Source organism: Astatotilapia calliptera, chromosome 17, assembly GCF_900246225.1.
Source record: "Astatotilapia calliptera chromosome 17, fAstCal1.2, whole genome shotgun sequence".
Classification (NCBI taxonomy): Eukaryota; Metazoa; Chordata; class Actinopteri; order Cichliformes; family Cichlidae; genus Astatotilapia; species Astatotilapia calliptera.
This window is the reverse complement of record NC_039318.1, coordinates 10,980,173-11,004,348: the sequence shown is the minus strand read 5'-3', so window position 1 is coordinate 11,004,348 and position 24,176 is coordinate 10,980,173. Positions and strand designations below refer to the sequence as shown.

Below are 24,176 nucleotides of genomic sequence, written 5' to 3'. Positions count from 1 at the left end.
AAGGAGGCCATGTCATTAGTTTTTCTTCTTTTATACCCCTTCTTGCCAGCCACGCTGTGGAGTACTTGGACACGTGTGATGGAGCATTGTCCTGCATGAAAATCATGTTTTTCTTGAAGGATGCAGACTTCTTCCTGTATCACTGCTTGAAGAAGGTGTCTTCCAGAAACTGGCAGTAGGACTGGGAGTTGAGCTTGACTCCATCCTCAACCCGAAAAGGCCCCACAAGCTCATCTTTGATGATACCAGCCCAAACCAGTACTCCACCTCCACCTTGCTGGCGTCTGAGTCGGACTGGAGCTCTCTGCCCTTTACCAATCCAGCCACGGGCCCATCCATCTGGCCCATCAAGACTCACTCTCATGTCATCAGTCCATAAAACCATAGACAAACTAGTCTTGAGATATTTCTTGGCCCAGTCTTGACGTTTCAGCTTGTGTGTCTTGTTCAGTGGTGGTCGTCTTTCAGCCTTTCTTACCTTGGCCATGCCTCTGAGTATTGCACACCTTGTGCTTTTGGGCACTCCAGTGATGTTGCAGCTCTGAAATATGGCCAAACTGGTGGCAAGTGGCATCTTGGCAGCTGCACGCTTGACTTTTCTCAGTTCATAGGCAGTTATTTTGTGCCTTGGTTTTTCCACACGCTTCTTGTGACCCTGTTGACTATTTTGAATGAAACGCTTTTGCGAGATCTCGCAAAACAAACTCGGGATCTCACAAAAGTTTTGCGAGATCTCGCAAAACAAACTCGGGATTTCGCAAAACTTTTGCGAGATCTCACAAAACAAACTCGGGATCTTGCAAAACTTTTAGCCGCATTCTTCGGACGCTGGCTCGAAGCCGACCGGGAGGTTGAGGCACGATGTGCCGGGAAAGTGGTGTTCCTCCCCGCTGTAGTAGGTCTCGCATTCTCCCGTTAGCTCGAAGCTAACGGGAAGAATGTGGCTAAAACTTTTGCGAGATCTCGCAAAAGTTTTGCGAGATCTCGCGTATCTGAGTATTTTGTCCACATCATCCTCTTAATGCATGTTGTCTTACTCCAAGCTGTATAGGCTCGAAAGCCTACTACCAATTAAGCATATTAGGTGATGTGCATCTCTGTAATGAGAAGGGGTGTGGTCTAATGACATCAACACCCTATATCAGGTGTGCATAATTATTAGGCAACGTCCTTTCCTTTGGCAAAATGGGTCAAAAGAAGGACTTGACAGGCTCAGAAAAGTCAAAAACAGTGAGACATCTTGCAGAGGGATGCAGCAGTCTCAAAATTGCAAAGCTTCTGAAGCGTGATCATTAAACAATCAAGCGTTTGCGAGATCTCGCAAAAGTTTTGCGAGATCCCGAGTTTGTTTTGCGAGATCTTGCAAAAGTTTTGCGAGATCCCGAGTTTGTTTTGCGAGATCTCGCAAAAGTCCGTCTTAATTTTTTTTTCTCCCATGTCCCCTGCGGGGCTCCGTAGTAAGGTGGAATAAAGTACACACACATTTTTCTTTGAAAAACGAAAGTGTGTTAAATGTCTAATATATCTCTCTATATATCTTATTAGCAGTGTAGGGCCTAACACGTTATTAAGTAACTCGTTACAGTAAGTACGTTATTATTGTGGTAACGAGCATGGTAACTAGTTATTATGCCAAAATCAGGAACACGTTAATCGTTACTGGGATTTAGATCGTCATTCGTTACTTCGTGTGGTGGCGGAGCTTCCACAGATTCAGTCATATTAGCAAGTGGTGGAGGCCAACAGGTAGATGAGGGAAAGGAGAGGCAGGAGGAGCAGAGACCCGAGGCGGCCGCCGGTGAGTGTCAGGTGAACTGAACTTCAGGTAAGAAGTTATGACCTGCAGTCTGTCTGGGTCAGATATGAACCAAGTTTAGGTGGAGTTTATTTTCGTTGTGCTGACTTTTTCGTACTGTGTGCTAGCTAGCATGATGGAGTTTCTATACAGCTGGGTGGTGCTATGATGTTACTGATGTTGAACTTTATTTTGTTTATAAGGTTAATTATTAGAGTTGCCAACCATCCCCTAAACAATGGAATCGTCTCCTATTCAAAGAAAATACTACGAGTTTCGTATTGAGGTGAAAAGGAACGGTTTGTCCCGGACTTCAGCTACAATGAAAAAGACACAAAGCTGGATTTATTCTGTGTCTTTGCTGCACAGCTGCATCTTCTTCTCTCATTCTCTCCCCCTCCCTCTCCTGTTTCTACTTCAATCATAAAACTGATCAATGATCAGCTGATCGGCTTTTCTCTCTTGTTTGTTTATCGCCCACTTTGTACCAGAAAGAGTAAACCAGTGGATGTCGCCATAAGCAACAGCAGCACGTTTAAGCTTGATCAGCTGTTGTGAGAATTTATTTAATATTAATTTCTAGTATCAGCTGATGTTTGTTGGAGCCACAGCCGTAAAAGCTGCTGGTCATGATATCGGTTTGGTTATCTGGTGAGAGGGAAACATGAAGATGAAACCAGGAGATGTCCTTACTGAATCATCAGAGCTGTGATGGAGAAACAGGTTTACCTTTTAGGTAACATGAATGAGTTGAAGAGAAGTTATGAACTGTTTCTGAGAGACAAATAACACCAGGATCCTTTTCTAAGTAGCTGACAGCTGGTAACTGTGCAGGGGCGGCTCTAGCAAAGTGTTGCCAGGGGGTCAGGTAGGGCATTAACAGGGAGAGGGGGGCACAAAGAAATACTTTTCTTTCTTATTCTCATTTAAAATGCCTAGCTTTTAAAAAATAATTATCTGAGTCTTACAACAAATAAGTGATAGATTGATGCATATATACCATCAAAACGGTGTACATCACTGTCACAACAGTGTTTCTTTTCATTCAAAGGAATTATTTTTCCTATAATGGTGGGTCGGTCTCTAGTCAAAACGCGCGGACCAATTTTTTTGTCCCAGTCCAGCTCTGTATGCAGCTCATTTGCACTCTGGTGTTACCCACATCTTCCTGTTTGGAAGGCAGAATTTCCGAGTTCTGAGTACAATCAAAAGCACCACGACTGCAGTTTTTGTGTTGGATGTAAAAAGCGCGCATGATGCTGTGACGTAGGCTAGAATCATGGCAGCAGTCAACGACGGTCCAGGCGTGGGTTTTCTCTCGTGGAAATATGCACATTATCTTTTCCTTTCTATTGGTAGGTGGCACAGTGCACTTGTGGCAAGTAAGCAAGCTAGAAGACTGGCAAAGTTATGGAAGAAACACATTAACAAGAGAATTCTGAGTAAAACCAAAGTTACTTTCCCTAGTAACTAGTTACTTTGAAAGTAACGAGTAACTTGAAGTAACTGAGTTACTTTTGAGAGAAGTAACTAGTAATGTAACTAAGTTACTAATTTAAAGTAACTTACCCAACACTGCTTGTTAATGATATAAAAGGCTCCCCCACCAGCATCAACAGATTTACTCACAGACTCATGCCTCTGCAACACTTTATTAATAAGTCGTAGTACTATAAATCCATCCCAGAGAGACTTTTTTTTTTATCTGCGGTAAAAATAACTTTTGTGTAGACATGTGTATTTCAATCAATCAATCAATCAATCAATCAATCAATCAATCAATCAATCAATCAATCAATCAATCAAAGCTTTATTCGTCACATGCAGGTTGCCCTGCAGTGAAATAGGACCCCCCCCCGACCTTACACATATAGCACAAACATTACATGGGGATACAGGTCGGAGATTGGTAGAATCAGAAAAAAACATTGAAATGTACACTACACTGGGGAAAGTACAAGAGGAAAAAAAGAGACCCCTACTCATGCTATGCTTCCATGGTAGGACAGCATGAGAACAGGAAACAGAAAAACTCCTCTGCACAAAAAGCACATAAATGTCCACAGCACAACATTGTGAAGACATGACAAGCCACAGGGGTGGGTGGGGGTTGAGGAGTAATCCAAAGCGAACACAGCAGCCACCCTGCACAGCGCTACCATTCCAGCGCGGCACACAGACCCGCCGTGCTGCCCCTTCAGGAAACAAGCATCGAAGGCGTTTGGAAGGGAGGGGGGATGAGTGTGTGCTTATCAGTGTAAGTGTATGTGTGTGCGTGTCCAGAGTTCAGCGGAGACAGTGTCCTTCGCTCTATCAGGCTAAGTAAACAGTCTGCCAGCCAACCCAGGTGGCCTTCATGGGACGGGAAGAATAGTCATCACACAGTCGTTATCAGGGAGTTGCTTTGGTGGGCTCCAGCCTTGGGCCTGCAGCTGGCGCCGTGGTGTCCGAATGTTGAATATTGTTAATTTCTGTTTTGTGAGCAGCTCGAATTTTAGCACTCTGAGACAGGTCCCTCAACTTCGCGTTAAAGAGCTGCGAGCCTCCCCATGATGGTATCAAACTTCAGTTCCAAGGTGTTGTCAGTCTTTTGATTCTGAGACTTCACAACTGCAGTGATCCGTTCCGCGATGTTTTCCAACTGTCGCTCAAGGGTGTCATTGTGAGCAGGCCTTTCTCTGATGTTTCCCCTCATACGCTCAATGGTGTTGTTTTGAGCCTTCACAGCAGCAGTAAGCGTCTTCAAGGTGTTGACCATATTACGTTCGTTGTGAGAGGTCGCACCTCGTCCCCGCGCTTCGAATCCAGCGGGCAGCCATGTGGGGGTTTGAACAGCCGGTTCCGCTCTCTTATTTCTCCGATAAAGCAGGGCTAGGCCAACGCCGATCAGCATGAACCCTGTTATCATGGTTCCGAATAGGTAGATATCTTCAGCGTCCTCGATCGACAGTCCCGCCAGGCACACGATCCTCCATTCCTGTCATCCGTCCATCGTGTAACCGGCAGGGAAAGTCCCTCCAGGGCACTCAGGCTCTCCCGAGCCCCGACTTCTCATTGAGAAAAGGGTGTCAATAGCACTCAGGGACCAGTTGATCAAATCCATAATTCTCTTTTAGGTTTAGAGAACGACAGCTGTTCCAGGGAAAGTAATGCACGCAAGACAGGACAAGGACATAGAGGCTAAGCAGGGAAGATAAGGGTGAGGAGGAGAGGAGAAAGTGCGACCGCCTTCGCTGAGAGCTTAAAATTTCTTAATTTTAAGTGAGATTTTAAATGCCCAACTTTTACGTGTAATCCTTACATTGTGGTCACCTTGTGGTAACAAGGCCGAACTGACTGCAATTTATGGAAAACGAACGTTACAAAAAAACCCCCAAATCATGTCAAATTTAGCAGTAAGAGCAGGTAAAAACACTTCTTGTTTTGTGAGTCAGTTACAACCTCAATGTGCTGGCCTGAATTCCTTCTTTCCTTTTGCACATCAGTGGAAAAGCACCACACTGATCGAGGAGAGGAGGGAGGGGGAAAGCAGAGGTGGGTTAAAAAAGACCTCTGTGTCCAGGCTTTGGCCTGCAGCCAGGCAGCGGCAGCAGAGACGTGTCAGACCTGGTAAACCAGGGAGGCACACTCCTTAAAGTCTAGAAAAAACTTGAGCTAATATCTTCTTTTAATCCCTGCAAGACACTATTATAGTTGTAAAACAGTGGAAAATACAGCCTTATACAAGCTTTGCACGTGGACTTTAAGCTGAGCCTTGGAGATTGAAGGAGGACTTTGACTCAGAAGTCGCTTTATAAAGCAGAGGAGAGGAGAAAGGAGGTTATTTCATCCAGCAGAGCGAAAACAAGAACAAGGCTGTGGCCATGTGGAGGACAGTTGGAACACTACTGCTAATACTACATACTGGTAAGACTGGCTTTTTAAAGCTAAATATGCTGTAAATGTATGAAAGAAGGTGCAACCGTTTTTCTTTTATATGAAAGATCTTTGATCCTGTGTTGGATCTTATTGAGTGTCCATGTACAGAAAAACAATTTTACTTTTAGATTTGAATATTCTTAAGACTCTTAAGATTTAAATAATTTGGCAAAAAAAAAAAAATTAACCAAAAATGATTAAGAAACCATAATGACAAACTGTGCACAACAACGTTACTTACAAAAGGTTTAAAAAGTAGGACATTTACCTTGTACTGGTGCCTTTTGTATTATTACAGTTATTTCTGGTTACATCTTTACTAACTGATGACCAATAAAAGTGAAGCTATTTCTATGAATAATCCCCTATTCTGGAGGAATAACACTGTTCAGTCCTTATTGCTGTACCACAGAGAAAAATATCTGAGAAAATGAATGTCGTGTGTGCAGTAAAAATATGCTTCCTTTCCCATTTAGTAAATTATTTTGCAACCCTTTTTAGATCCCAGCTCCCATGTTAGGAATAGCAGTGCTGAAGCAGAATGTAATTTTTGTAAATCAGGTGGTGTAACAGTTTAATGCCAGAATAACTCCCTCTGTCTCTCCCTCAGTGTTTGGCCAAAGCACAATCAAATGGTGCACCATCTCACAGAACGAGCAGAGGAAATGTCAGGCCATGTCTCAGGCTTTCAGCACAGCCTCCATCCGTCCTTCCCTCAGCTGCGTCAATGCAGCGTCAGTGGAGGACTGCGGTCAGAAACTACAGGTAAGATTGAACTGGTAGGAAATCAAACTTGAAGCTTCCTTGGACCCAGAAAATTTGAAGATTGTTTATTTCAGTCATGTGGGACCAACAAGGACCCATTAAAGTTGATTAAATGCTCCGAGTACCATAAAGTACAGTCAGACTTCAGATAACAACATAAACCATGAACCAATAACTTGGTGATCTGTTATCAGCACAATGCACACTTTGTGTTTCTTTTTTTATGACAACCACAGACTGGGAGCTTCATGTTTATTTTAAAACCTTCATTGGTAAAGACTTGTTGTTGTTTCAAATATTTCTTCATTAGTTATCATCTTTGCAATGTTTGAGTTAATGAGTCATCCATTACTGCTGACGCCCTATGTCCTGTGTTTCACTATCATTAATATTTTTGTCTGCAGAGAAAGGAAGCTGATGCCCTGTCCATGTCTGCCAAAGACATCTACAACTTGGGGAAAACAGCTTCGTTTAAGATGGCTGGCAGTGAATCACAGGCTGGCTGTAAGACCCCAAATCAGTGAATTACAATTAAGGAGAAGTGATGAAGCTAGCGGGTTCTTAGCTTAGCTGAGCGCAGCATAAGTACAGGAACATGACAAAGTTTTTAAAAAAGGCCTTCGATCACTGCATGCTTGTTTAAATAATACAGAATAACTAGAAATGTCTAAATAAATAAAATAAATATTCTAACAACTGTTTCTTTGGCCATAGACAGACTACAATCAACTAACAAAACAATGAAAACAAAAGCTGAGCCTGTTTCAGTTTTAAGGTTTTACATATTGGAACATTTAAATACAACCTCTAATGCAGTGGTTCTCAAACTGTGGTACACATACCACTGGTGGTACGTGGGCTCCCTCTAGTGGTATACAGGAAGTCTCCAAAAACATTTTAAGATTAAATAATATACTATTTTCTGATTGAGGGATTTCTGAAAATTTTAAACCTACAGCTTTGCTGTCACTTCCAACATAAATGAAGACAAAACTAAACAGCAGTGACATTTGTAGGGTTATTAAAGTTGGACTAGCGGGTATATAATGATGTGCTATGTGGTGGCTAGCAACAGAGCTATGGTTAGCATAGTATAAACGCATTAGCACAGTGAAGCTGGAGGATGAACGCTAACTTTTTCAACTTGATAAATGTTAACGCGAGGGTTCCCGATGGTTAGGGACAAATGCAGTTGTATGGCAGGATGCTGTAAACGGACCAGTCAGGAGACTAGTGAGGTTATCTATTCACAATATGACAAGTAGATATTGCACCTTGGTATTAAATAAATAAATAAATAAATTAATTAATTAATAAAAAAAAAAACGAACCTAAAATGCAGTACACCCCATGATTCAGTGAACCACGTTTAGCAGCAACAACTGAACATAATCACTTTCTGTATAACTTTATCAGGCTCTCACATCACTGGGGAGAATTTCGGTCCACTCCCTTTTCCAGAGCTACTTCAGATAATTGAGATTTGCACTCATTAATTTGTACACAGCTCTCTTAAGGTCGTGACAGAGCATTTCAATCAGGCTGAGGTTTGGACTTTGAATGGGCCTTTGCCACACCTTGATCACTTTTTCAGACATTCTGTTGTAAATTTGCTGCTAAGGCACAGATCACTGTCCATAGTATATGGCCGATTCCATGACTGCAATAGGTCTGAACGGCGTACTGCGCCCTGCAGTATTTGACAAATATTGTGTACGTTATGGCCAAACATCTCCAGGTTGGTCTTGTCTGTCTAAAGGACACTGATCCAGAAGCCTTGTGATTTTGTTCAGATGCAGCTTTGCAAATCCTAAGCTGTGCCTTATTCTTTTTTAGAGGAAAGAGGTTTTCTCCTGGCAACCCTTCAAACAATCTGTACTTGTTTAGTCTTTTTCTAATTGTGCTAATTCTAATGAACTTCTGAAATTAACATGGCAACTGAGGCCTGCCAGCCCGTGATCACTCCTGAGGCGTAATATAATGACCATTTGTCAAGTTCCTGAGGGACGTGAAAGGTGACCCTCCACGTTCTTATGCTATGCGACAGGTTAAGGATGAAATCCAGTAGAATGACACTCCAACCATGTATTCAAGCCCTAACCCCAACCTTATCCCTAAGGTTAACCAGCACTTTAATGACGTTGGATAGTGTTTTCCAAAGCGATTTAAGTATAACAAAAGTACATGTGTGGATTCATTCCAAACGATTCTCATGTTTCCTCATTTTTAAGATCTTGTAACCTAGGGACGTGTTGGGTGCCCGGAAGAGTAATATATCGAGGATTTGTCATGTACTGTAAAATGTTACGCTTTGGGAGTGAGAGTGTGTTGTTTTTGCAGTTCGTCTGAGCATCACACATTCTGGGGAGAATTTGCTGGGGTACCCACAGTTGGGAAAATTGTGTCAAAACTGATGCTTTTATAGAGATGCTCACACTTACTGATGATCAATTAATCGAATGTATTTGATAAGGAACACCTGGCTGCTACTCACCCTCTTAATTCCCGCAGAAGCAGTAATGGTGTTTTTAGAGTTTCTCACACTATTTCTGAGTTTTGGCTCAGTTTGTAAGGGTTAGTTAATTTGTTGCTAATGAAACAAGAGTAGCTTGATTTCTCATAAAAAGCAAGCACATAGGCCTAAATAAACAGCATTACATATGAATAATGTTTTATTCATATGTAAAGGTTTTACTATTATTACATAGTAAAACTCATCTTTTGTCACTCTTGAAGCTTTTATGACATTTTAAGCTTTTATGACTCTTCAAAAAGGATTATCTTCTGAACTCAGCGGAGAATATATCTCATTTGCTCTTTATATCATGTCTTTCTATTGAGTTTATATCTTCTGGCTTATCTCTACTAACATTAATGCACAGTGTTTCATAGAGATAGCAAATGACCAAGTCAGCCATTATGTTTACCTAGGATAAGTGTGTTACATTATGACTGCTGTTAATCCCAACAATAATTGTACATGTGGGATATTTCAAAACTGATGTGGTAAACTATACTTTGATCCCAGATATCTTTTGGTCTCTTCAGTGTCAACATGTCAGACACCATTTGTGGGTCTAGATTTATCAGTCTCATACAGCGGTTGCTAATACCTGTGCTTTTTTGCTTCAGCTGTCACCACCTACCATGCAGTTGCTGTAGTGACGAAAAAAAACTCTGGCATCAATATCCACAACCTGGCAGGAAAGAAGAGCTGCCACACCGGGATAGGTCGCACTGCTGGGTGGAACATGCCCATAGGGTACTTGATAGACCAAGGCTACATGTCCGTGATGGGCTGCAACATCCCACAGGGTATGAATGACATGTTTGAGTTTTGAATATTTAGTCATTTTAGACAGAATACAACATGACAGGAACACAGTACAGCTAGCAGAGAATAACATGAGTTAAGTTTGTTTTATGGAGTAATCTTGAACAGGTGAGTACGGAGGTACAAGACGAAGTGACCAGGACAACACAGCCTACAATTATTTTCACAGCTACATAGAACTTATTAATAAATGATCAGATGATAGCGAATATATATATTTATATATACACTAAAGGAACATTGTGTCATTTTAACTGGAAGTTGAACCTGCAGTAAAAAAATACCCGCATAGGAAGGTTATCATGATTAACATAGTGATGTGTGTTTTTAAAGTAAAAGCCTCCAAATGGTTGTATAAATCAGCGGTCCCCAACCTTTTTTGCGCCACAGACCGGTTTATGCCCGACAATATTTTCACGGACCGGCATTTAAGGTGTCGTGGATAAATACAACAAAATAAAACTAGTACCGGTACCGAAAAAAAAAGAGATATTCATAACACACGTGAAAAGACCGAGGAAAACCGAGTTAACGATAAAAAGGATAACAGGGACAGTGAGAAAGGGCACTTAAAAAGAGAAAAAAGAAAAATCTCCTGGATCACCTGTTGAGAGAAAAAGAAGAGAAAACAAGCAAAAAAAAAAAAACCAGAGCAACATACTAAACACAACACCATCGCATTAATCTAGCTAAGTATAAACAGCAGTAAATACTAAATATTGAATGTTGTTGTGCAGCAAGCAGGACCGACAGCACACAGTGTTTATTTTGGTACTTCGGTGTATGAACTCTACAGGAAAAATATTAAAATGATAATGCTAATAAAACTAACTGAGATTGCCTGCTGAACATTCAAAGTAAACTTTACACACTTCTCAAAATACATATTCTTACAGAATAATGTAATACACCGGTTGCATGTCACAGTAACATTTCGTTGCATGTGTGTGTGTTTGCATATTAGGTGTTGCAAATTTCTTCAATGCCAGTTGTATCCCTGGAGCTACCCAAGGTGAGCCCCAGTCTCTATGTCAGCTGTGCATAGGAGATGAAAGTGGGCAGCACAAATGTGAGATGAGCAGCAATGAGAGGTACTACAGCTACGAAGGAGCTTTCAGGTAAACCCACATTCACACTCATTACACTCTTACACAGAAGATACACAGTTAGGTATGAGTCCAGTATATCTGTTAATTTGTTTCTATTTCACAACAATCTTGGTCTCTGTAGGTGTTTGGCTGAAGGTGCTGGAGATGTGGCCTTCATCAAAGACACAACTGTAGGGGAGAACACTGACGGTAAAGTCATAGTTAGTGAAGGGTAGACAGACATTAGTTGGTTATTATAGTAATTAGTTTCCTACTAAGCCGGTTTTATCATTCAGGATGTAACTTAACCAGGTGCTTCTTCACCAGGTCGTGGTCCAACCTGGGCAAAAGATCTGAAGTCCTCAGACTATGAACTGCTGTGTCCTGATGGCACTAGAGCTCCTGTTACTCAGTGGAGCCGGTGCAACCTGGTCCCTGTCCCATCTCGTGGTGTTGTGGTCAGAAATGACATCAGTCCCTCTGTGGTGTTTAACATGCTGATGGAAGGCCTGGTAGGTCCAAACAAACCCTCCTTAGGAACATTCAGACATTAATGGCACATCAGTAGCACCTCAGTAAGCCAAGGGGTTATTTTTCTGCATTGTGAAAGTCAGAGCCTTCCCCCCCCCCCCACCTACACAGTATGAATAACCATTAAAAATGTAAACAAAAAAACATTAATATCATTATTAAAGATGGTCACTAAATGTAAAGTTAAACAAACTCAGGCTACTGAACCTATTTGATTTTATAATCGGTTGAATACTACTACTACTACTACTAATAATAATATTAAATTGTATTTGCACTTTTCAAAACTAGTGTTACAAGGTTCTGCTGTCCAAACATTTTAAGTCAATTAAAAATCTTCACTAAAATTTGAAGGTGTGATTCAAATGTGAACAACTTAAAATTAATATTAATAGCAACTCCTAAAAGAAAAAGATGGAATTAAACATCATATATTCAAATAAACACACACATTTATGTACACATTTATGTACACATACCTAAAATTACAATATTCCTCCGGAGGTAGTAGCAAGCCTGGGTGACCTTGTTTGTGTCTCTCAAAGGTGAGATTAGAATTGAAAATCAATTAAACCTGTGCTGTGCTGCCATATGTTCCACTTACTGTCTGGTTACGTGCTTGTCAGTTGTACAGATGGCTAGTTAAGCCTGAATCAATCTCCAATAATAATTTTGGAAGAGTGTGTTCTTCGACCATCTGAAGCACCTCGGTTTAACTGTACTTATGCTACTGACAGCAAATTACCAGCTTCAGTGCTAAAAGCACGAGTAATGGCAAAAGCTCTGTGATATTAATAAAACTCCACAATAGTCACCAGTTTAGCCTTGGTGTGAGATTGCTTACATTTCTTATTGCATATAGAGTGTGTGGGTGTGTTAGTGTAGTTAAGAGTTCAAACTGGAGGTTGGCTGTGAGCTGAAAATGTAAGACTTCACTCAAGTCTGTGTTAGAGGCCAACTGAAATAATAGCTTAGAAACACTGGCATATGGTTTATATACATGTGAACATATGGTTACCACTTGGCTTTCAAGTTGTCAAGTTTGGAATAAAGTGTAAAAGTATTTTAAGATATGGCAGGATTTAACCATCTTAACCTTTACATGTGATAATGCCTTCCATGTTTTATTTGAATAACACTCTAGTCATAGTACTCCAGTGTTAATTGACACTGACCTCCTGTTTGCAGCAAAAGTCAAACTTCCCCATGTTTTCATCGGCGGATTATGGAGACGGAACTGTGCTTTTCTCTAATCTCGCCACCACCTTTAAGGCAGCTAACTCAGATGAACCCAAGAAGTGGATGGGTAATAGGTACCATAATGCTTTGAAGGCCATGGACTGTGATCCCAAAGGTGAACAATCTTTTATTAAACACTTCGGATCATTCCTTAACTTGCTTTAAAACCTATTTAACTGTCTTTACAACCTACAACTACCTCCCATGTCAGATATCCCAAATGCCCTGCGGTGGTGTGTGATATCCAGCGGTGAGCAGCAGAAATGTGCTGACATGAGCGTGGCCTTCCAGAGTAAAGGGCTAACTCCAAACATTAACTGTGTCTACGGGGACTCTGTGACTGACTGTATGAAGAAAATCAAGGTAACAGAAATCTCCCTACTGGTTCTTAGTCCCTAAAACGACAATAACTCAGATCATTGCATTCAGTTCCCTACAAACACGTCACGTAATGCAAGTGTTGCATTTACCTACTGCATAAAATGATATTGCCTGACTGAAAACCTTCACAGAGATATTGCCTAACATTTAGCTTTACTGAAATAGCAAACATGACTGTGTGGGCCCACAGTAGACAGCAAACCCACCCCTGTTCTACAGCCCACAGCAGTTTTGCCTTTTGGGGCAAAACTGCTATATTAAGGATACATAATACTCACATGTACATTGTCTTGTTACCTCACAACTAGCATGCACTTACGAATATATGTAAATATGTTACTTACTTATCTCAGACAGCTATTATACATCAGCCTGCAGAATACTTTTGTAGAAATGATATAAAAAATGCTTTATTCTAGCAGTTCTGGTATCTTTACTCCAGCGTTTCCTTGTCATGTGTTTATAGAACAAAGATGCCGACGCCATCACTCTGGATGGAGGTTATATCTACACTGCAGGCAAAGACTATGGCTTGGTCCCAGCTACTGGCGAGAGCTACACAGGTAAAAACACAGAGACTCCAAAATACAGTCACAGTGGTCTGGTTTCACAGACGAGAAGCAATCATGCAGGTGGGGTTTTTTTCTTTTCTTTCTCCAGACGACCATGATGGTTCCTCATACTACGCAGTTGCAGTGGTGAAAAAGAGCAGTTCTGACATTCGTAACCTAGACGACCTGCGTGGCCGTCGCTCCTGTCACACCGGATATGGCCGCACAGCTGGCTGGAACATTCCCGTAGCAGTTCTGATGGAGAGAGGTCTGATCAGCCCACAACAATGTCAGATACCCCAAGGTCAGTTTGGTGTGTGTGTGTGTGTGTGTGTGTGTGTGTGTGTGTGTGTGTGTGTGTGTGTGTGTGTGTGTGTGTGTGTGTGTGTGTGTGTTGTAGAAGTATGAGCTGATGTGGTCAGGAGGCAAATATAGAAAACTGTGAGCTTTGATAGCAGAGGCTGTAATAAAACTGTGTTATTTTTAGTTTCTCCAGTTCATTACAACCCTGATTAAGTTTTTTAAATTTTAGGCACATTTATGGTCAAACTGTAACACCAGTGGAATGATCAAACACTGCTGTTGCTCTCTCTTTTACCTCAGATAGAGCCTAAATTGTCAGGGCAGTCTCTAAATTTGCATTTTATGTTTCCCATGATGCTTAGCTGTTGGAGACTTCTTTGAAAAGTGCTGTGTACCAGGTGCGAATCAAGCCGGTTTCCCCAGCAGCCTGTGTGAACTCTGTGTGGGAGACGAATCAGGACAGAACAAATGCGAGAAAGGAAAAGACCTTTATGATGGCTACGACGGCGCCTTCAGGTACTAAAAACCCACCCCAAGCCCACTGCACCGCATCAAGAAGTCTGGATTCATTCACTGAAGGAAGACATTTTTTACCCTCTTCTGTACAAACACTGCATTTCTTTAAGTCAGCATTTGTTAAAGCAGCTTTGAGCAATATTTTGCCCTGACAGTGTATCAAATAATTTAAGAGGATGTTGTTAAAATATTTTCTAATATAGCAGAAACAAGGTTTTGTCCTGTTTAAAGGAGATTTTCCTTCCCACTGTCGCCAAGTGCTTGCATATAGGTGGTTGTCAGGTTATTGGAAGGTCTTTACCTTTCAATTTTCAGCAGTGGAAATTTCATACAGATCCAAATCACAGAAGCATTTCTGATATATTTGTGTATATGGGAAACATGCCACAGCTCCTCCAAATTATAAAGTATAAATTCTATTGAAGATTAATGCACTCACGCAACACTTGCATGTGTTTGTTTATCCGGTCGTTTCAGGTGTGTGGCAAAAGGAGAGGGAGACGTGGCGTTCGTCAAGCATTCTACTGTCCTCGAAAACACTGACGGTAAGACGAGTAACACCGGACTTTGAGATGCTCACCTTTAAACGTCTCCTATTTTAGGGAGAATAAAAAAAACAAACAAAAAAAACATGTTTACATTAAAGTCAGTCATCTGAATTGTGTTGTGTAGGTCTGCTGCCTTCAGATTTCCAGCTGCTCTGTCAGTCTGAAGGTAAAGCCGAGGTAACGCATTATAAATACTGCAACCTGGGCAGAGTCCCTTCCCACGCTGTAATGGTACGCCCAGACATGAACATCCATGCTATCTATGGACTTTTGGACCAAGCACAGGTAATGCTGTTCATCTGAATGTTCTTTGTGAGAGTCAGAGATCCTTCAGAATAAGAGTTTGGGGATTTTTGGCAGTATGTTCAAGGATGCTCTGAGGTCTGAGAATTCAAACTGGGCATCCAAAAGCATGAATTACTCTGTCAAGCATGATTTTCCCATGAAATTTTTATATCCATGTGTTTCTTTGCAGACATATTTTGGCAGTGACACAGGTACTGCTTTCAAGATGTTTGACTCACAGGTGTACAAAGGTACAGATCTTATTTTCAAAGACTCCACTGTGCGTCTCGTGGGTGTTGCTGACAGAAAGACCTACCAGGAGTGGCTGGGCCAGGTCTACTTGGACTCGCTGGTTGACTTGGAGTGCAGCTCATCGAATGCAGGTAAAGCCAACATGCTAACCTATGTATGTCAAGTCTGAAGCTCCAGGCACTAGCCTAGTGTAACATAAAGACTGGAAATGGGGAAACTAGTAGAAGTATGGCATGCTCACACAAGAGTTTAAGACAGATGATGGAAAATGAAATGAAACAATGCAGCGGCCTCTTTAAGTTGAAATGCCAGAGTGCAGTTGTCCTAAATTTCTGTCTTAAAGTTTGCAAGGAATAAAAAAATGTGTGCTTTGTATCTGATACAAAAAGTTCCACTGATGGACAAAAATAAACAGATTGAAGACAATGGAGATCTAGAGTTGAAGAAAACTTGTTCCAACTTAAATTTGACTAAAAGCCGGCCATCTGTCTCGGGGATTGCTTCATTAACATAAAAATAAATCTCATGTACAGCCTCGCTAATACTTCTTGATCTCTCTCCTTTTCCAGTGGCGTCCTCTGTGTGGCTGCTGCCAACTGCCTTGTTCAGCTTCATGCTGACCAACTACTGGATGTAACGACAGCATGACAGGCCTACACGGCTACTCTTTTCCCCACTCCTTTCCCCTTTTTTGTTTTTCTGTATGCTCTCCTTTCTGAGACACAACTGTCACTTCTTTTCCTTTTTTTTTCATTCACCTCTTTTCACCACATTAATGTCCAGGCTTTAATTCTTCTGATTGCTGTCCACTCAACCCCCGCCACCATAAATGCATTCACTGCCCTGGGAGCCCTTTGCCTTTCTGTATTTGCCTGATTGTATGTTAATTAAACACACGAGAGGACGGCATGTCGGAGCTGCCTTCGGATGTGAGATGTAGTAGTGCTGATGCACAACGCTTCCTGTTTTTGTGGCAGAGGTATGAGTAAGCTACCAGTCGACTGTCAGCCAAATAGGGGAACGTGCTGCTGCCGCTTTGTTTACTAAAGGTGAGCTGCCATATCAGTGCATGTGCTGCCATCTGTTACTGTAAGTGGGTAATGCAGCACCGTCTCTCCAAATCTGGCTTTGCAAAGAAAGCGCAGTCTGACTTTTAAGCTCACGTGTGAGCCGTTAAAGATTTAAAACTGTCCTGACCTATCCAGTTATAACTGGATTCACACCGACTTTTTAGTTTCCCAAGGTTTCCTGTGAGTCCACAAGTCAGATTGCTGCTTTGCTGCCACTTGCACTGTAAATACTGCATACGAGCACAGCCTTTTTCTTGCTCCAGGCTGTTTCTACTGTAAGCTAATACCATATCAGTGAAAATGGACTAGTGTGACCTGCACACAGAGCTGTGCTGCGAATGTGTAATGACAAGCAACTCCATGTGCGTCCGTAGGCTGTCTGCTTCATGTATACTCCTCAAATGTTTAAATTTTAAGTCCTTAAATGATGCGATCAAGCCTGCACCAGTGCAGTGAAATCTGTTTTTTTCTCATTATTGATTGTAATCTGATGCATTTGATCGGGAACAGCAGTGTCAGCAGACAATACATGTTCCACCATCCAGCCATTTTCTGCACATTTTGCAGTTTATCCGTTTTTTCACAGATGGAGTGAATAAAACCAGCACAACCTGTCAGGTTCCAACAACTTTGGGGAGAACATGAAGGAGACACCCTGTGGTTTGTGTCGGAGGGTGAATGCGAATTTGTTTTTCTGGATGGTTGAAGTGACAGAGGAGTGTTGGTGCAAGACTTGTTTGGGTCATTTGGACTTTAAAACCTTGAAAAAATTGTTTAATTTCAATTTTTGTAGGTCTAGTCTGGTTAGGAAGGGGTTTGATTTTCCTTTAATCATTCCAGAGTGTGATCGCATGTCTTCCAACCCAAACAGCTCACTTACTCTCTCTTTAACAATGACTGTTTTTGCTCAGGTTCACTGTACCTGTTGGATGCTGCTGCTGCTTGATGCTATTTCCTGTTGTTAACATGCTGATTGGATGTGAATTTTTCCTATGTTAAGAGATTTATTTTTATATGAAGTTCAGGTGCCATATCAGTGTATATGTACTGACTCATGTTGTCAGAAACCAATGCCTTCTCTTTCTGTGGATAAGACATGTATTTCTATGTGAAATGATGGAACATGTGACTAATATTTAGTTGCCAGGCCAGTGTGTCTGCACAAGTATTTCTAAATAAAGCTCTTTCTAATGAAATAAAGCTCTTTACTGCAAAATGCACTCTGTAGAGCCTTCTTTAAAATTGTCCAGTGTTGTTTTTTTTTTCACTTTTCTGTAGGTGTTTCAAATTCTCTCTCCATGAGGATCTTTTTTGTGGCCACTTTATTAGGCACAACTGTTCAACACTGTTCAACACAAATATCTAACCGACTAATCACATCACCGTAACTCAGTGCAATTAAACATGAGGGAGGTGACCTGTTCAGGTTTAAACTGAGCATCAGATTTGGGAAGAAAGTTGATTTAAGTGACTTTTTGGTGCCAGACGGGCTGGTCTGAGTCTTTAGAGGCTGCTGATCTGCTGAGAGTTTTCCACACAACTATTTCTAGAATATAGAGAGAATGATCTAAAAGTATCCAGTTGGCAGCAGTTCTCTGGGTAAAAATATTTTTATTATTCAGGGGACAATAATTCTTCAGGCTGATGGAAGGGAGCAGAAAGAAAATAACTACTTTTTACAACCAACATTTGCAGCAGAGCATCTCTAAACAGATTACACATCAAACTTTGAAGCAGGTGGGCTATGCCAGCAGAAAACCAAATTGGGTGCCCCTCCTGTCCACTGAGATCAGGACAACCCCCCCCTCCAAAAAAAACAAACAAACCCAATAATCAATTAGAAAACAATGCCTGGTCTGGTGAGTCCAAAAATCTGCTGTGACATTCAGACGACAGGGTCCAAATTTGGTATAAACAATATGAAATTATGGATCCTTCCTGCCCTTATATCAAAGGTTCAGGGTGATGGTGGCGGAACGATATTGGGAGTTTTTTGTGTGTGTGTGTGTGTGTGTGTGTGGGGGGGGGGGGTTCTTTTTACACTTTGGGCCCTTTAGGACAAACTGACCATTGCTTCAATGCCACAGCCTACCTGAGAATTGTTACTGACTGCATCTTCTGATGGCTGCTTCCAGCAGGATCAAAGACCATGTCACAAAGATCAGATCACCTCAAACTGGTTTGTTGAACGTGATGGTGAGGTCACTATACTCAAATGAGCTCCACAGTCATCAGATCTCAATCCAATGGACAACTTCTGCCTCATGCTACCAGTAGCAGCTAAATGTAAAACTAGTGAAAGAAAAAACAAAAAAAAAACAAAAAGGGGAAACAATGTCAGTGGCCTCCACCTGTAAAATTCCTACTCTTTTGGGGATAATTAGAGGGGCAGCAATAAGACTATTTCATTGACACCAAGGTAGCTGAAACTATAAAACCCTTCTGCTACTAAACTGACCAAATCAATATCCCTGAAGTTTAATCAACTAATGCTGTACACCAATTAAAAAGTGTTCCTTTACTAAGAAGTTATTTTCATTTGGTAGCAAGTGTGCTTTCCCTGATATGACCAGATTCCTACTGTAAAACTCACCCATTGATTATGAGGTATAAAGTTTCTGGGCAATTGCACATATTTGTAATTGCGTCTCTGTACACCACAGCAGTTTAATACAATCAAGATGGGATTTAGGTGCAGACTATCAGCAGTTTTGAATTATAATATTTATTGATTGAGTCACATCTAAAAGGTCTTTTTACACAGCACATCTCACTTAATATGAATACTTTTTTATTCTAGAAACACAGAGCCAGAAAAGGCTCTTTGGCAGGATGATGTGTTACGGACAAATGATTGCACAGTTCGCTACAAGGGATGAATGTCAAGAAGACCTCATCAGAAGCCAATCTAAATCTTCTAAACAAAATGTTTTACTTAAACACAGCGTCCACGTCACCATCAGAAGTTTGTGGGAGGTAAAGAGCACACTTCAAGCTCCCACGTGTTTTCAGAAGTTTAAAAAGACATTGATTTTTCTAACCACAGTTTGTTATAAACTGACTTTGCAGATTGCAAGTACAGACATTACCGACCACCTGAGCGCACCCTGATGGTGATGGTTCACCAGCACGCCGTCTCTGTCCCATGCTGACACAATGTGCTCACACAATAGTTCTATTTAGTTCAAGCAGCAGCGTTTCGGTCACATCCCACAACCAGCTTGTCTTCTTCACTTCTTCACCTGCCTGGATCCGTCCTTCCAGCCTGACTTCACCTCATTCACAAACGTGTCTCTGACTCTCTTGAGGCGGCCACTGATCTCTCCCAGATCCCCGGGCACTTTGCTGGCCTCGTCCCGGACCTGCCGTAGCGTCTGGGAGCGCAAGGCCCGGTCCGAGGCGTCCCGTCCGGCTATCTGAGCCTTGGTGATAGCATAAGCTGTGATCTGAGCCGCCCTGCGAATCGGTCGAGACTCCGCCAACTTCTCAACGACGTGAAGGTTGTTGACGAGCGACGCTAACAGGCGAGCGAGCATTGTGGCAACTGGCTGTTAGCTTCTCCGTGTTCTCCCCGTGGGTTTCAGCCCTGTAAAGCCCACATACAAACCCATTATTGACCCTCGAAGTGTCGAGTACGTGGAGATGCAAGTTTAAGTACACAGAGAGAACTAGACGTACGTACCTCAGCTGAAGCAGGTGACCACTGAGTGACAGTGGGTGACGTAACGCAGACTGTGGGAGGGATGAGGCTAAAGTCGGTTTCGTGCTCGTCGTTCAGTGTTTCTTAAAGAAACAGGATCATCAAACGACTGTTTTCTTGGATTTAAAATGTTTCCATTAAAATTCAATTAATTGCATTTCACAGAACTGAAAGCAGTTTAAACAGTTTGCCATATGTGAACTTGGTTTTTGACTGTTAATGTGGACAGAGACTTGGCTCAGGGTTTCCTCTGCTGTCTTCCAGGGTAAATACGGCCATTCATACCACAACAAAATAAATACGCAGTTTACTTTAATATCCTATTTTTAAGATTTAAGACACACTTTTACTTTAATTTGTAATAAATAATTTTTAATAGAAAAAAATGTTCAGCGTCAAAACATACAAGACATTCCAGATGCATAATATTAAATTTCTAAGGCATAACAAGTAAAGTAAATATTTCACAAATTTAAAAGGATGTAACTTGATTTAAGACGGTTGCTAGGATTTACAAGGCTGAATGACACATTCAAATTGGAGAATTACAGCCTTAGTCCTTAGACTATTTTCTTTACATTTCTGCTTTAAAAAAACAAGAACAACAACAAAACTGTCAATAACAGTAAACTACCGTCTTTAGAAAACAAAAAGACATATTTATATATATATTATGTATAAGTGACAAGAAAAAGGGAACTTAGTCCCACACGGTACCGACCAGAATCAACCAATGTGAATCCAACTTCAGGTAATTTTTCCGGACGGGTTTTGTAGTAACACCACCCGGTAAACGACATCCGGTCGTATCTTACGTATATCCGCTTTCAAGAGCAGATTTCCTGCTCGTTTCTCATTTTGCTTCCCCCCATTTTTTGCTCGCTGGTCTTTTAGCTTCACTCTCGTCAGACTCGGTACTGCAGCCATGCGGGTGTACGTGCTGTTCGCGGTGGCGGTGCTCTCCCTGAGCCCGGCGGCGGTGAGTGGAGCCGAGAAGAAGAAGCTGCAGATCGGCATCAAGAAGCGAGTGGACAACTGCCCCATCAAATCCCGCAAAGGAGACGTGCTGAATATGCACTACACCGGAAAGCTGGAGGACGGCACCGAATTTGACAGTAGCATTCCCCGCGACAGGCCTTTCACCTTCACCCTGGGCACCGGCCAGGTGATCAAAGGCTGGGACCAGGGCCTGCTGGGCATGTGCGAGGGCGAGAAGAGGAAGCTGGTCATCCCCGCTGAGCTGGGCTACGGAGACCGGGGAGCCCCTCCAAAGATCCCCGGCGGAGCGACGCTGATCTTCGAAGTGGAGCTGCTGAGCATCGAGAGGAGATCCGAGCTCTGACGAAGAAGAAGGACAGCTTTGAGAACGGTAAGATGTTAACACACCAGCCTGAGGGGCAAACAAAGTCTGCAGAAAGGATTGCTGCTTTCAGTGGTCATTCACCTAAAAGTGGCCCAGATAACATTTTCATAAGTTCAGATCCAGCTAGAAAACAACGTGCAGAGATTTTGGTAAAAGAAATAGCCTGACGGCGAGGTAGCTTCTGCATTTTTAGACGTTTGTAAGCATTAATATCCTTAAAGCAAAAACACAGAGCTATATAACTAATGTAACTTATACATATGAAAAATCTTCGCGATTTGCTTAGGGGATGATGTCCTTGGACACACACTGACTGGGTTTTGTTTTGTTTTTTTACCCCGACTATAACAATATGCTCTTTAACTTTATTTTTCCAGGTTCCAGGAGATGCTGCGGCATTAAGTGGAGACCAAGTGACACCTGATGAAGATTAAAAGGCAAATGTGAAAGAAGAGTCAGCAAAGCTCCTGTTTTCCTTCTACCAGCTTTGCTTTTTATGCTCTGATTCATTGAATTGAAATTGAGAAGATGCAAGAACTGGCTGTTTGTACCAGCTAAACTCTAGAGTGAGGGTTGACAGGAGCAGCTATGTCCTGTATCCTGACTGTGCTGTGCCGTCTCTTCATCTCATTTCATTTTAATTTTCTGTAAGCGGGTTTATTCACATCTGCACACTGTTTTTGTTATTTGGGGGGTTTTGTTCAGAAAATAATTTAGTGTGAAGTGGGAGTCGGGTCAGACTAGGATCATTTTTTTCACTGTAAGAATTTGAATTCTGTAATAAAATGTTTGTTAGTACTTTTCTTGTTTTGAGTTCTTTTTTTTTTTTTTACTACTTGAAATAAAAGGACTGTGCATATATTTTTTAGCTAACCCCCAGTTATTTCTATTTTAATTTCAAGCAGACTTGCAATTGTTTTTTATGGTCTTTAGCAGTAGTTCTGCAGGCTTTCTGAAAGTCTTACTAGCATCCTGTTGCAAACATGCAAATTTTGTTTGCGCTATTCTAATTGAAACTAGAAAACCCCAAAATGGAAGACTCTCAGTAGTATGCAGTGTTAATTCATCCTGACAGACAATGGAGCTAAAGGCATGCAAAATCCAAAAAAAGAGCTCTGAATGTCTGTTACGGAGCCTGGAGACTAGTTTGCCTATGAGAGCTCAGCTTCATAAAAACAATTAATAATAAGTTCTCTCTCTCTCTCACACACACACACACACACACACACTTTCTATTAACAAAATAAGCTACTTGGAAAAAAAAAAAGCAAAAGAAGGAAGGTAAAGTGGGGCACTGATCCTTTAGTAGCCAATAAGAATAAAAGTGCAGTAGCCAATAGCGTGGCACCACATCTCACACAACAGCTGCACCAGTGGTCATGTGACTATGAGTCAGTTTAATAGTAGCAAGCGTTCAGTCTTTTGGTGGATATATATATATATATATAAAAAAGACTTTTAAAACCGTAATATTAATTAGTTAAAATCTCTATTTTTGGCATAAAAGCCAAATTTGCTGTTTTATTTATTTATTTTGTTGACTTTGAGTTGGTGTGAACTTTCATTAAAATACATATTTTAGTATGATTTTAAATAAACAATTGAAGTTCATTCGTGATTATGCACTTGTGTAATAGAAACAGGACTCAAAATAGTATTTTAATGTTTTTATTAACATTTATTACATTTCTTTTTTAGGCTTTTGGGGTTTTGTGATTTATGCAAATAGCTCTTTAAACTGTCACAGACAGTCTGCCTGCTGGTAACAGTGACTGTATTTTGGCAATGATTGAATATCAACCGATGACTTTACAAATCACTGTACGTGTTTTCTACAGTCAGCAATACCAACAGGCGGCGCCATTAACGCGATCTAGAAGCTGCTGTACCCGGACTTTTTCAAAGGACGGACACATGAAACGGAAGCAACGTCGTCGCTTTTTTTTATTTTTATTCTTATAAACTTTATTTAACAAACAATTAGTATACAACATACGAACAGATGAAGTATACAAAACAACAGAACATGAACACACAAAGCCAGGGGTAAAAGAAAAAGGTAACAATTATAAGAATACACGCAAAAATTCACATACATAAATTTGTTTTGAGAGCCTTTTTGTTGGTGGAGTCTGATATTGATTGTATGTACATTTCCACATCCTTAAAATAATGACAGAAATATGGTGTTTTATTAGTAAACGTACATTTATGGATAAAAAATTTAGCTAAAAGTATTAACAAATTTATCAGAAAAAAACATTTATCATACTTCTTGGGGAACTTAAAGAAACAGAATAAAACATTTTCCCATCGTAAAGAAAACTCCCTAAAAATATGGACAGTAACAAACCTGCTACGTCGTCGCTTTTCCGGCATGCTCCTAGTTGGATGAGAAGGGTCCAAGAGCACCTGACTGCAGCCTGTTTTCATGAACAAATGTGCCATTAGTAATTTAATAATTCTAGGAATCAACTAGTCTGCTTACACTGACCATGTTGCCACTTTGTTTGCATTTTTTTTTTTTAAATCGTGCT

The 24,176-nt window shown here is 41.2% G+C and overlaps 3 protein-coding genes across 3 annotated transcripts; 2 read left to right on the top strand and 1 right to left on the bottom strand.

Moving 5' to 3' along the window:
• Positions 1–5,400: 5,400 nt before the first annotated feature.
• On the top strand, positions 5,401–19,217 carry meltf (melanotransferrin). The gene is made up of 16 exons (XM_026147482.1): positions 5,401–5,701; positions 6,324–6,478; positions 6,883–6,982; positions 9,611–9,793; positions 10,777–10,930; positions 11,043–11,110; positions 11,228–11,412; positions 12,620–12,785; positions 12,882–13,033; positions 13,518–13,614; positions 13,712–13,906; positions 14,268–14,421; positions 14,899–14,966; positions 15,094–15,254; positions 15,445–15,637; positions 16,076–19,217. Exons 1-16 carry the CDS (start codon positions 5,659–5,661, stop codon positions 16,141–16,143), a joined length of 2,142 nt encoding a protein of 713 aa, XP_026003267.1. The 5' UTR covers positions 5,401–5,658; the 3' UTR covers positions 16,144–19,217.
• A 68-nt stretch (positions 19,218–19,285) lies between these two features.
• On the bottom strand, positions 19,286–21,012 carry ncbp2as2 (NCBP2 antisense 2 (head to head)). Its single transcript, XM_026147484.1, has 3 exons — positions 20,998–21,012; positions 20,259–20,392; positions 19,286–20,162 (listed from the first exon to the last, which is right to left on the bottom strand). Exon 3 carries the CDS (start codon positions 20,110–20,112, stop codon positions 19,807–19,809), a length of 306 nt encoding a protein of 101 aa, XP_026003269.1. The 5' UTR covers positions 20,113–20,162; positions 20,259–20,392; positions 20,998–21,012; the 3' UTR covers positions 19,286–19,806.
• Positions 21,013–21,074: 62 nt separating this feature from the next.
• fkbp2 (FKBP prolyl isomerase 2) lies at positions 21,075–22,437 on the top strand. The gene is made up of 2 exons (XM_026147483.1): positions 21,075–21,645; positions 22,017–22,437. The coding sequence occupies exon 1, from the start codon at positions 21,202–21,204 to the stop codon at positions 21,616–21,618; it is 417 nt and encodes a 138-aa protein (XP_026003268.1). The 5' UTR covers positions 21,075–21,201; the 3' UTR covers positions 21,619–21,645; positions 22,017–22,437.
• The last annotated feature ends 1,739 nt before the right edge of the window (positions 22,438–24,176 follow it).